General features: G+C 38.9%; 1 protein-coding gene and 1 long non-coding RNA gene across 7 annotated transcripts in view; one reads left to right on the top strand and one right to left on the bottom strand.

The window, feature by feature from the left end:
• Window positions 1-4,086: 4,086 nt before the first annotated feature.
• LOC126593981 (uncharacterized) overlaps window positions 4,087-13,856 on the bottom strand; it is a 38,550-nt gene continuing 28,780 nt past the window's right edge. For 5 of the 6 annotated variants that reach the window (XM_050260179.1, XM_050260175.1, XM_050260178.1 and 2 more), the window contains exons 4-9: window positions 12,994-13,171; window positions 12,809-12,892; window positions 12,369-12,476; window positions 11,871-12,140; window positions 11,682-11,758; window positions 4,087-4,295 (exon numbers count right to left, since the gene is read on the bottom strand). In XM_050260179.1, coding sequence (XP_050116136.1) covers window positions 4,274-4,295; window positions 11,682-11,758; window positions 11,871-12,140; window positions 12,369-12,476; window positions 12,809-12,892; window positions 12,994-13,171 — 739 coding nt within the window. In that variant the 3' untranslated portion in view covers window positions 4,087-4,273. The remainder of the gene's footprint in view (window positions 4,296-11,681; window positions 11,759-11,870; window positions 12,141-12,368; window positions 12,477-12,808; window positions 12,893-12,993; window positions 13,172-13,856) is intronic. The other variant, XM_050260176.1, reaches the window with a different exon arrangement.
• Window positions 6,700-8,725, top strand: LOC126593984 (uncharacterized). The gene is made up of 4 exons (XR_007613088.1): window positions 6,700-6,852; window positions 6,956-7,021; window positions 7,593-7,656; window positions 8,424-8,725. It is a non-coding gene; the product is annotated as an uncharacterized LOC126593984 (long non-coding RNA).

Genomic DNA, 13,856 nt, shown 5'->3' with positions numbered 1-13,856 from the left:
ACCAAACCATATAAAGTTGCGAGCACATCGTGAAAAAGACCTCAACAAGGAAGAAGGCCACTGATAAACAGAAAAACTATGCAGAAGCATACTCTAAAAATTTGATTGAATGAGTTGAATTCTTCCTGCCATAGATAAAAGTTTCCCCTTCTAACCTGTTAACTAGCTTTAGCTTTATTTGCCAAGGCTTGAAGATGACACCTCTTAGGCTTGCCACAAAAGATTGGAACTCCTAAATAGACAAATGGTACTTTGCCTTCTTTGAATCCCAAGTAACTCTGAACCACAACTTTTCGATGCCTTGAAGTGGAGCCCAAGTAGAAGTACTTTTTGCCTTATTGATAAATTGACCAAAGGCCCTACTATATCTATCGAAAAAACCTCGTAAATTAAGCAGTGTGATACCATTACTTCTACAAAAAATGAATAAGTCATCTGCATAGAGAACATGAGAATGAGAGATACAACCTCTTGGGGTAAAAATTGGCTTAGTAAGCCCATTAAGTTGGAGATGACTCAGACCCATTGATAGAGCCTCCTTAGCTAGACAGAAAAGTAACGGAGAGAAAGGATCCCCTTGGTGCACTCCTCAAGAACAAGAGAAAAAACCATGCCGGGAACCATTGATTAAGATGGACAATTTTGGCAGATCTTAAGATAGTAGAAACCCAGTCCATAAAACAAGTGGAAAACCGAAAGTTAGTAAGCACCCGCAATAGAAAGGACCAATCTAAAGTATCAAAAGCCTTAGCTATATCAACTTTAACTCCCATATTACCACCATGAGATTTTTTGTCAAGCACATTGAAACATTTTGAAACAAGGAAAATACAATCTGTGATACGTCGCCTAGGTATAAAAGCAGCTTATTGAGGAGAAATAATGTGTTGAACAACATGAGAAAGACAAACTGCCAAAATTTTGGGAATAATCTTGAAAAGAAAATTTTCCAAAGCAATAGGTCTAAATTGGGTAATGGAAATAGCGTCTTCCACCTTCGGTATCAGAACCAAGAAATTACTGTTGGCATTAGGGTATAACCAATTCAATTGAAAAAATTGCTTCACAAATTGAATAACATCAAAACCAACAATATCCCAGCAATGGTGATAGAAAAAACCTGGAAAACCATCTGGCCCGAGCACACTATAAGCACTTAAAGAGAAAATTGCCTCATTAATTTCCTTATTCGTAGGTAATGCAGATAAAAGATCATTTTCAAAATCAGTGACCATTGGCTGAATGACCTCACAAACCTCATCAATACATGAAAGAAGAACCAAACAAAGTCTGATAGAAATTAACAATATGGTTCTCAATTGCCTGCAGATTAGTAAGAAGGTTATCTCCATCAAGAATACAACTAATACAAGAGCTGGATGATTTAATACAAGCATAGGCATGAAAGAAAGAAGAATTTCTATCCCCTTCAGTCAACCACTTAACACGAGCTCTATCTTTCCAAAAGGCCTCCTGCATTTTAAGAGACTCCATTATTGTAGTCTTGGCAACAATCTCCTCTTTGAAAAGATCATTATTGATACCATCAGTTGAAATTCTCTGTTGAATCATAGAGAGTTCATGTTGAGCATCAGCCATTTTATTATAGACATCACCAAAAATTGAAAAGTTCCATTGGTGCAAACAGATTTTTAGAGCTTTTAATTTTTGCAGAATGACAAACATAGAACAACTGTATTCCTCCAACATTGAGTTACAGTTTCTCGAAAAGATGAATGTTGAACCCACATTGATTGAAAACGGAAAGGACGATGACCACTACTTAAAACTCTTGAACCAGAAAAGATAAGGGGGTTATGATCTGAAACTACCTTTGGCAACGCTATGCATTTAGAGTGCGTAAAGTTACAAGAGTTAGACATATTACTAAACTCAGCGCAAGAAGTTTAAGATGGTCTGCCTCATCCTATCTGCTCGTGGGCACCCAGGATAGCATTGAAATCGCCAATAGCCATCCATGGAACTTGTGTTTGTGAGCGCAGAGTAATAAAGTCAACCTATAGGTCTCTTCTTTTGATAGATGAAGTGCTTGCATAAACAAAGGTGAACTGACTTGCGATATGATCAAAAGTACATCGAACAGTAACCTATTGATCAGATATAGAAATAACTAAAGGGTCTGCATAAGTCGAAAATGTTAGTAACCAAAGATTGGGAGTAAAAGTTCTTCTAGAATTAAAAGTACGATCAGATAAATTTAAAGAATCCCAATAAGCAGCTGAAATAGAATTAAAAGTCACCATGGGCTCCACAATGGGTGATGCAACCGACAGAGTTCCCCCTGAGAGTCATCATTACCAATGCCACAGATATTCCAGTAAAGAATCTTCATTTATAACAAGCTGGTATTCCACGGACCCTACTCGGATAGGGTTTATCAGAGGGCTGGTTAAGCTTAGCAACCTGCTTTTGTTTTTTGTTTTTTTTTTTACTGTTAGATAACACAGGAGTAAAACCATCCTTATCACATCCATCTATGTGATTAACAATATCGATGACATCCTTAGATAATGTCGCAACATGTTCAAACCTAGGAGGAATGCTAGAGTCGTCATGAAGATCCTGCGGGCCAAAATTATTTGGGACATCGGTGTTGCCCAAATGCTGACCATAAGAATGACTATTCTGAGAAAGTGATACATCTGATGACAATGATCCGGTCGTAGAGTTGCTAATATGAGATGTCCTAAGGGATTGGATACCATGTTCTTCATTTTCAGAATTAACCATAGCTTGGGCAATGATCCCTAAGGCCTCATCGACCACCTGTTCAAGAACTTGGTTTATGAGAGTATGGGCATTATTAGAAGTTAGTATGACATTATTATCATTATCAGAGACAATTGGCATTGTACCCACACAAAACATTAACTGGTATTGCCGTATCCTTTTTGGGATGATATTCCATGTGCAGTTGACTCCGAGAGTGGTCTCCGGTTTTGTTGTCCCTCATGTTACCATCCTTCCGCGTCCGGCTACGAGAACAACCTCTCAGCATTTGTTTAAGTTGTTTGCAACTATTAACCAAATGCCCTATCAAACCATAGTGACTACATTTACGCGGTAAATTTTCATAAACCACCTCAACTGGGAAGCCATGACTTTCTCTTTCAACCATAAGGGATGTAGGTAAATCATCTACAAGATTGACATCAACTAATAAACGTGCATAATAACCATATTACCTTTCCCTTGTAGCTATATCTAGTTGCAAGGGAATGCCAACCCCTCTCGCAATTTCCATCAAGTGTCTAGGATGCTAATATTCCTGACTCAAACCAAAAATTTTAATCCATACCTGAACATAAGTTTGAGAGAGAACGTCACTTGGTTGAAAATTTGGCATCCATTTCGATAACCTGAATAAACCAATAGCGAGAGTACATGTACCGCCACCCCATGCCCGTCGCATATCATCTACCTTATTGAAATGGATATCAAAATAGCCTTTACCTATAGGAACAAGGTTTCATGATGCAGTAGGGCGCCATGCATCTTCTAAACAAGATTTTATAGCACCGATTTTTATTGTCGTAGAACCCTTTTTGAGGAGCAAACTTCCAAGGAGATTATTTTGAAACAACTTCAACTGTTCTTGGTATAGATCCTCGCTAATTTTGACATATGTTTTGTCGCCATGCACAACTGGAGTCGGAAGTTGGAAGCCCCATGGACAAACACTATTTGTGCCCATGATAATTCAGTTTTGAATTGTTAACACCATAAAACAAATTGATGCCTTTTGATATCAAGCAACAGTCTTGTAGTTGAACGCAGAAAATCCTTGGGCACCCAGAAAATACAGAATTTCAGATATTCGGGGGCAATTCTTCGAACAGGTATAAGGCCCAACAACCAAGCAAGCGAACTGTAATACCTGAGAATAGCTCAGGGCGCTGGGATCGAAAAGCAGGTGAACTAGTGCGGCAAAGCACTAGCTGATGGCGTCGGTTTGGATCAGATCAGCTGAAGGGTGCATTTCTCAGAGAAACTCAACCTTCATGTATCTGATACGTTGTGTCGTCCACACCTAAACCCTATCTAGAGATTTTCCCTAGAGAAAAATTGTGTTGCCTTTAGCAATTTCCCATTATTTAACCATCAACAATGCCATATACAAACAGAAATGCTAGAAATATTAAATCAGTTACTAATTATTCATCAAACGATGCCGAAAGTCAAACTTAAAATTCATAATGTAGACAGATAAATACACGTCGCATAGACAGTGATCACTGATCAACATGCAATTTCATGTTAGAAAAGGTTCACAGTGTTAAGGATAGTAATCCAATGGTAGAATATGAAGACACTTGTCAAAAGATTAGGAAGGCTGTTAGAGTTAGTTATATTGTGACTTAGGCAGTTTCATATAGTATATAGTCTTGATATTGTAAGATTGAAGTAACAGAAAATATTACATATGAAAGTATCAATTTCACTCTCTAAATCTCTCTCTCTCTCTCTCATTCTCTCTCTATCTCGTACTGCATATTCTCCTGCTATTACAGTATAGTTTACATGGTATCTTCGCCGGAATAGCTAATCGCTCGGTTGAAGTTCTTCGATCTTGGACTGCTTCCGCTCATCATTTCTGATTTCTTTGATGTTTCTGATCTTTGTGTGCTCTGTTTGATTTTCTGGGGATCATCATCTTCTACATTTCACTGTTCTTGGCGTGTGTCTTCTGTGCACACCAAGTGTTCGTTACAAGTCCTCAATCATCGTTCTTGAACAAGTTTTCTGATTTCTTGCATCAATGGTTACTGCTTCCCAATTACAGATTCTCCAGTCTCCAATTACTTCTCTCATCTCCACTGTTTCAACGTCCGTGACAGTAAAGCTTGATGAGACAAACTACTTGGTTTGGCATTTTCAGATGCAGCTTCTTCTCGAAGGGCATGGTATTTTGGGTTTTGTGGATGGGTCTACCCCATGTCCTATTCGATTTACAAGGTCTAACTCTAGTGGGTCTGAGGGAGATTCTCAAGGAACTATTTCTCACACAAAATTTGATGACTACAAGATTTGGAAGATGCATGATCGTGCCTTAATGCAGTTGATCACTGCGACTCTTTCGCCATCTGCTATTTCTTGTGTGATCGGTAGCACTAGTGCTCAGGATATCTGGACAAGACTCAAGGAACAATTTTTTACGGTTACAAGAACCAGTATCTTCCAAATGAAGTCAAAATTGCAGAATGTCAAAAAGGGTAATGATTCTATTTCTTTGTATTTGCAAAGAATCAAGGAGGCTAGGGACTATCTTTCTGCAGCTGGGGTTAAATTTGATGATGATGATATAGTAATTCTTACGCTTAATGGCTTATCATCGGAGTATAATACCATTCGATCCATCATTAGAGGAAGGGAACATGTTATTTCTATTAAAGATTTGAGATCTCAATTGCTTGCTGAAGAAGCAATGCTTGAGAGTGTTTCTGCAACTCCTTTTCTTACTGCAATGGCTGCTGAAAATAATAGTTCTCAGACACGATTCAAATTGAAATTTGGGCAACATTCTTCTTCCAATAATCAAAGTGCTGAATGATCCTATGGCAATCAATATGGTTCCCAGTATAAACCATTCTACAACAAGAATAAAGGGAAAGGGAAGTTCCAGTATGGTTCCAAATTTGGGAACAACAAGCCTTTTTATCCAAATTCGGCTCGTGGGATTCTTGGCAATTCACCAAATCAAGTTGCTTCTGGACATTCTTGTCAGATATGTGGCAAGTATGGTCATCTTGCTGATACATGTCGATTTCGAAACACTGACTGTGCAATAGCTGAAGGGTGTCAAATATGTGGCCGAAAGAACCACAGTGCACAATTTTGTCATTTCAGGAATGCCAATACTAACTCTCGCTATGCATGTCAATGCATTTGCCCCTCCAATGGATTCCAATTTTTCTCAGCAAGTTTGGCTTACGGATTCAGGTGCAACAAACCATATGACTGCAGATTTGAAGAACTTGTCATTGGCAACCCCTTTTCCTTCCACTGAGATGATTCAAACTGCTAGTGGTGAAGGTTTGCAAGTCTCTCATAAGGGATCTTCAATATTGCAGACTCCATTTCATAATCTCAAGTTAAATTCAATTTTATATGTGCCCAGAATATCTCAGAATTTACTCTCTGTGCATAAAATCTGTCTTGACAATAACTGCTGGCTGATATTTGATGCTTGGTGTTTTTGGATCTAGGACAAAGCCACAGGGAGAATATTGTTCAAAGGTCTCTGCAATGATAGATTGTATCCCATTCCTTTCACATCCTCTGCTTCTCATACACCAAAAGCCTTCTCTACTGCTGCTTATATTGGCAAACCAGTAACCTCTAGTCTATGGCACCATAGGTTAGGCCATCCTTCCAACAAAGTTGTTTCTCTCATGCTTAAGAAATCCAATGTATCTAGCATCTCTGATTCCATACCTGTGATGTGTTCCAGTTGTATTCAGGGCAAAATTAGTGTTACAACCACACCCACTCTTTACTTATTAAAATGATTTCTTTAGTCTTTAATTAGTGAACCATGGGACCCGCCTTATTTCTTTATACTTCTATCGTGGTTTCCAATCTCTCTCCCCCTCTAATATCTGAAATCAACTATCTCTCTCTAACTCTCAGGAACTCACACTATCTCTAAGCTCCGAGAGCTTATCTTTAGCTTTCACCTCACTCCCCTTACAAATCAAACCCCAAAAACCATATATTTGGAATCCTTGAGACCTAACGAACTCAATGGTACCCTTGCATGCGCCATCTGAGCACCGTGGGCTTTTCTACCATTGAAGCCGAGAGCTTCAAAGCTCTAACACGCGAACCCAGGTGAGGATTGTGTTCCTTTTTCAAATTTCTGGTTTATGCATGTTGGTTTTATGACAAAACTCAAGGGTTTTGATCTCAGTTTTTCTCTGTGCTAATAATCTAGCTCCGACGACGAACTCTGACGAGTTCGAGGTCCATCTCTTCCCAAAACCTGCTGCAGTGCGTCCAGGTGAGTTCTTAGGTATATTTGTGAAGTTTTAGAACCCCTTATTCAAGCCCTAACTCTTACCATCCCTTGTGCATGCATGTCCGGTTCCGACGACGAACTCCGGCGAGTTCGTGAGTGTACGTTTGTGCAGTGTGTACGTTGTGCAAGTGTGTGTGCGTGAACCGTGTGTGTGTGTGTGTAAGTATGCTTACTGTGCGTGTGTGTGATTACATATATATATATATATATATATATATATATATATATATATATATATATATATATATGCATGATGCTGTGCGTGTGTGTGCTTATATATATATGCATGCTGTGCATGCGTGTGTGTGTTTATATGTATGTATCTATATATATATATGTGCATGCTGTCTGTGTGTGTGTTTGGCATGTTGGTGTCCGTGCAAGTGTATGTGTGTGAATGTGTGGTGTGTGTGCCGTGTGTGTATAAGCATGGGTTTAGGCTTAAGCCTAAAACTCCCTCTTGTTCCTAACCTACCCAAACCCAAAACCCATTTCCATTTCCTAAAATTCTATCTTTCGGGTAGTTTATTAAATTGTACATTTTCGTGCTTAGGTGAAGTTGCTAGTGGAGACTTCCTTAATCTTTTTCCACACAATTCTGCTGCTTCGGAGTATCTGTGAGTGGACCACCTTCGAAAATTGCATGTTTTATTGATAGAAATGCATAATTTAATAGCATGCCTTGCAGAATTATTGATTTGAGGAATACTTTACAGGAAGCATGATGATTTGATTATACGTGATTATATATATATGTTTTGAACTATTTTCATTATGTTGTATTTTCTATAGAACCCTCATTCTGGTAGACTATCTGATCGATGACGATAGGATGCTAAGAATGTGTTTCAAATGACTTTCGAACACCTCTTCGTAGTATAAAGGATCGATGAATTTATGCTACAAAGTTGTATTTTAGAGGTGAATTATGTTTTGTGCGTACCTAGTGAACACTATGCCGCCTGGGGCGAGGATCTGGTGTTGGCATTGAGGCCGGGAGAAATAATCCCTAGCGAAAGGCTGAGGGACACGGAGACAGGCATTGGGCCGGGAGGGAGATATCTCTGGCTACGGGCACAGAGACTGAGGTGCAGGCATTGGGCCGGGAGTATTATTATTCAGTGCACTCACTAGCAGCACAACTTGTGTTATGCTTCCTGATACGATTTCTGATATGATTTTTGATATGATTTTCTGAGATTGATTTGCAGATGGATATATGAATTGTTTTTATGGCATGCTAGAGTTTTCTGAAAAGCTTATCACTTATTATTCTAGTAGTTTTCATAATTAAACTGTGGGGGTTAGTATGTTCATAACTGTTTTCGTACTACGTATGTATATAAACTTGGTCCACTCACCCTTGTTTTGCGCCCCCATTCAGGTCTTAGGAACGAGGACTACGAGGCATCATACGAGGCATTCCCCTACCAGTAGCAGTCTATTTTCCACTTGTGTAATATTTGTATTGATCTTTCCCTTTCGTGATCTTGACTTCGAACGTGTTTTGCGCACTCTAGATATTTCCCTAAACTTTGTTTGTAACTCCCTTTGGATTCAGATATTTAATCATGCGTGTTTCTCCTAATCATTTCTCTTGTACTTCAATAAATGGCTTTCGTCACCTCAGGTGTCGGCCAGCACGTGCCTATCCTGATATTCGGGGAATATCGGGGTCGGGGCGTGTCAATTAGTAAGCTTCCTTTTGATTCAGTCACATCCAAATATGTCCAACCTTTTGATATTGTACACAGTGATGTATGGGGTCCTGCTCCATGTCTGTCTATAGAAGGTTTTAAGTACTATGTTACCTTCATAGATCAATGTACTCGATTTTGTTGGATTTTTCCTCTTGTCAATAAAGCTGATGTTTGTCCTACATTTCTTACCTTGTATCAGTTTGTACTTACTCATTTCTCAGTGTCTATTAAAACACTTCAGAGTGATGGAGGGGGTGAGTATATAGGGCACCAGTTAAAAACTTTTCTTGCTGCCAAAGGCATTAGTCACCATTTATCTTGTCCATACACACCAGAACAAAATGGGTTGGCCGAGAGGAAACATCGTCACATTATTGAAACTACAATTACCTTACTTCAAACATCTCACCTACCTGCACCATTTTGGTCTTATGCCAGTCAAACATCAGTCTATCTTATTAATCGAATGCCATCTCAAACACTGAATCAGAAATCACCATTTGAAATGTTATATGGTTCTGTCCCTGATGTCAGTCACCTTAAAGTCTTTGGTTGCTCTTGTTATCCACTCTTACGACCTTTAACCACCACAAAGTTACAACCTAGAACAATTAAGTGCATTTTTCTGGGATATGCATCAAAGTACAAGGGCTATATTTGTTATGAAGTTAATAAAAAGAAAGTTTATATTTCCAGGCATGTTTTGTTTGATGAATTTGAATTTCCCTATTCAGTTTTTGCATCAACACATACACCATGTCTCCATACATCGCCAGGGTTCCAACCAAGTATCCACCCATCAGTACCTAATCTTCATAATGTGCTTGTCTCACCTCCTATTACACCATCACCATTGTCCAGTGATTCTACTCTCCACCCATCCATCCACCAATCCATCAATGCAAGTGACCAATCTTTCTCTCCACTTGTCCCTGTGGCTCCTGCGGTTCCAATTGAGAAATCTGTGGTTTCTGAGTTTCAACCTGACAGTATTCAAGCAGTGTTATCTGTTCCTCCATTCAATTTGCATCCAATGCAAACTAGATCCAAGAATGGTATTTTCAAAAAGAAGGCATTTCTTACTACAGTTCAGGACAATGGGAATGTGGATCTCTCTCTTATTGAACCTGCAACATACAAGTCGGCATTGAAGTGTAAGGTTTGGGTTGATGCCATGAAAGAAGAATTAGATGCCCTTCATACTCAGTCTACATGGAGTTTAGTCCCTCTTCCTGCACAAAAAAACCTTGTTGGTTGTAAATGGGTGTTTAAAATTAAAAGGAATGATGATGAGTCTATAGGGAGCTCGATTGGTGGCTAAAGGATTCAATCAAGAGGAAGGCATTGATTATGGGGAAACCTTCAGTCCGGTTGTTAAGCCAACAACTGTGAGGCTTGTGTTGGCTATGGCAGCTCATTTTGCGTGGACTTTGAGACAACTTGATGTTAAGAATGCATTTCTGCATGGAGTATTGCAGGAAGAGGTGTACATGTCCCAACCTTCAGGTTTTGGTGATCCTCATCATTCTGACTTTGTTTGCAAACTGCACAAGTCTTTATATGGTTTAAAACAGGCCCCTAGAGCCTGGAATGACAGGTTTACAAGCTTTCTCCCCTCACTTGGTTTTACAACAACTCCTGCAGATCCATCCTTATTTGTGAAACACTTTGGTTCTAATGTTGTGATATTGCTTCTTTATGTGGATGACATCATCATCACTGGTAATGATCCCAGTTTGATCAATGATGTGATTGTTGCTTTGACAAAGGAGTTTAATATAAAAGATTTAGGTCCCCTGCATTTCTTTTTGGGAATTCAGGTTCTTTCCCAGAAAGATGGTTTGGTTCTATCACAGGCTAAGTATGTTAAGGATCTCCTCATAAAGACTGAAATGCTTGATTCCAAGCCGTGTTCAACCCCTTGTCTGCCCTATAACCGTTTAGTTCTTGATGATGGGAAGCCTTATAACAATCCAGCGCTTTATCGCAGTGTGGTTGGTGCTTTGCAGTATCTAACATTTACTCGGCCAGATATCGCCTTTGCCGTGCACCAAGTATGCCAGTTCATGCAAACTCCTATGGAATCTCATTTTAGTGCAGTCAAGAGGATACTAAGATATCTCAAAGGTACTGTCTCTTTGGGTATTAGGTATGTTCGAGGAGGATTGGAAGTTAATTCAGACACTGTCAGAGCATTTTCTGATGCTGATTGGGCCGGAGACCCTAATGATCGACGATCTACTGCTGGTTTTGTGGTCTTTTTGGGTTCTAATCCGATTTCGTGGTCCTCTAAGAAGCAACAAACAGTCTCCCGGTCATCAACTGAGGCCGAGTATCGTGCACTTGCTGCTACAGCAGCTGAACTGGATTGGATTAAGCAATTACTGACCTTTGTGCATCTTGTTATTCCTACTTCACCAGTTTTGTATTGTGACAATATGTCAGCCATCGCATTAACCTCAAATCCGGTTCTACATCAACGCACAAAGCACATTGAGGTTGATATTCATTTTGTTCGCGAACGAGTTGCAAAGAAGCAGTTGCTTGTTCAGTTTGTGTCCTCCAATGAGCAATATGCAGACATTCTGACCAAGGGGTTATCTGCTCCTCTTTTTTCAGACTCATTGTCGCAATCTCAGTTTAGATTCCACCTCTCCTGAGCTTGAGGGGGGATGTTAAGGATAGTAATCCAATGGTAGAATATGAAGACACTTGTCAAAAGATTAGGAAGGCTGTTAGAGTTAGTTATATTGTGACTTAGGCAGTTTCATATAGTATATAGTCTTGATATTGTAAGATTGAAGTAACAGAAAATATTACATATGAAAGTATCAATTTCACTCTCTAAATCTCTCTCTCTAAATCTCTCTCTCTCTCTCTCCTTCTCTCTCTCTCTCTCGTACTGCATATTCTCCTGCTATTACAGTATAGTTTACACACAGCTCAAGAAGTTTTCCCATATCAACTGCATATCTTCCTTGAGTATCTCAGAAATTGTGCTGGCTTCGACTTTCTCTTCCTGAAAATTGAAAGAAAAGGAGATTTCAGCACATGATAAACCTTCTCAAACAAATCTTTTATTTCAGCACATGAACTAAAAGAAATTGTCCCGGAGAAAAGGCAGTGTTTACCTGTAACTTTGACACGACGTTTTCCAGCACCAGACTTGTCCACCAAGAAGCTTCTCCAGTTAAGGTTCTAAAATCAAATCGATCAGCGTGTTTCACTTTCAGAGTCAGTGATGAATTTCTATACGTATTAGCTATTACGTGCCAAACCGTAACAACTCTGTATCTATCTCCAGAAGACTCCTTCCCCAGGGGCCATCTCAATCCACCCTTCACATTTGGATCTAGAATTGCAGAATTAATCAGATCCGTAATGCTTTGCATCTCATCATCCTGAAATAGCAACAGTTAATATGATCACGAACCTTCATTCCAAGAAGCATTAGTTCAGCCAGGGATCCAGTATGGTTAAACCACATGATCGTCCCGTTATATATCTACAAAAGGTTCTATTCTTTGTTTTGATTGTGGCTTGAGGATAAATATAGGTCATAATTAATATCTTTGCTGAAACAAGGAATAGAACTGTAAATTTCTAAAGGACTGGGTGAAGCAGCTTACAGTCAGATCAGCTACGAGTTTCTTCGTGCATAGCATTAACCTCAGGTCCAGATTCTTAGTAGTGCATGAAATGTCCATTACCATGTTACGCACTGGACTGAATTTGATCTGAAAGAAAGTTGACATTTCGATGTAAGTCTCAGCCGATGCTCAGGATACAAACCTCGCCAAACAACAGGGAAAATTAAGAAAGTTGCCATTTCGATGTAAGTCTCAGGATATTAATGATCTGGAAAGGCTCCTCGTAAATTATTCCAAAAATTGGAGAGCTTAATCACATTCAGCGGTTGAACATTTAGTTTTCTTATACAACACTCATATTTTCCAGCATAATATGTTACATCTCAATTATCTAATCGATATCGTGGCAACTCAATCGTGATATTGATGCAACATATATGGTTTCATCAAATTTAGTTAGAATGAATTGGAAAACTTGCCTTGCAGGGTTGTAGCTTTCCATGTTCTTCCATTACCCGACATTTGCAGGAGAAAGGTAAATCTGGCTTCGTAGAATCAGACAACTATACAAGAAGAAAATAAATGAGCAATTCGATAGCTACAGTCAGAATTGTGGAAAACATGAACTCAGAACTCAGAAAGTTGACGTGTCTAACAGAAATACCTGTACTTCGTATATATCTTCTTCATCTTTGAAATCAACTCCAATTTTTGGGACAACTTCGTTGACAATCCTTTCCTTATATGAAACAGGAGTGTTTGTGTAAAATGATCGCCGCCATTGTTTCAAGATTTCAGTGCACAATTCTTTTCTGATGGATGCCCCGTTAACTGAAGGGCTCCTGATTCAAAGACAAAAATTGTTATACATCTATTCGTGTACAAATTATATGAAATATGAGATGATTGACGGTAATTAAGCATCCATACCAAAATAATATTGCATCCTACCTTCTAAGCTAAAATGCCAAATGTAAACTTTTATCATAGTATAGATTATTATTTTGTTCTACTTCAACCAGTATTCTGAGGCGGATAAAAGAAAAACATAAAGGTAAAAAGGATAATCGCATGAAACAATCAACTAAATGAATGGCACAACAGCCATGTATCTTTCTCCTCTTTGAAATCAACTCCAACTTTTGGGACTACTCCCTTTACAATCTTTTCCTTATATGAAACAGGGATGTTTGTGTAAAATGATTTCCTCCATTGTTTCAAGGTTTCAGTAGACAATTTTTTTTCTGATATATTCCATGTTAACTGAAGGGCTCCTGTTACGAAGATTTCAACAAAAAGTGTCTTTCATCTGCTCATGTACAACAAAGGAGTAGTGCAACATTCTTTTCCGTTGTTACAAAACTTATGCGAAATATGGGATGATTGACAGTGATTAAGCATCAATACCGAAATATAACTGTATCAAGTATCGAAAAACAAGGGCAGAATTTTATAATCCTACTTCACCGTCCAACTTGGCACCGTATCTTCTTAAGCTAAAATGCCAAAATATGACCTTTTATCATA

Source organism: Malus sylvestris, chromosome 12 (genome assembly GCF_916048215.2).
Source record: "Malus sylvestris chromosome 12, drMalSylv7.2, whole genome shotgun sequence".
NCBI classification, from domain to species: Eukaryota; Viridiplantae; Streptophyta; class Magnoliopsida; order Rosales; family Rosaceae; genus Malus; species Malus sylvestris.
This window is presented reverse-complemented; position numbering and strand designations above follow the sequence as displayed.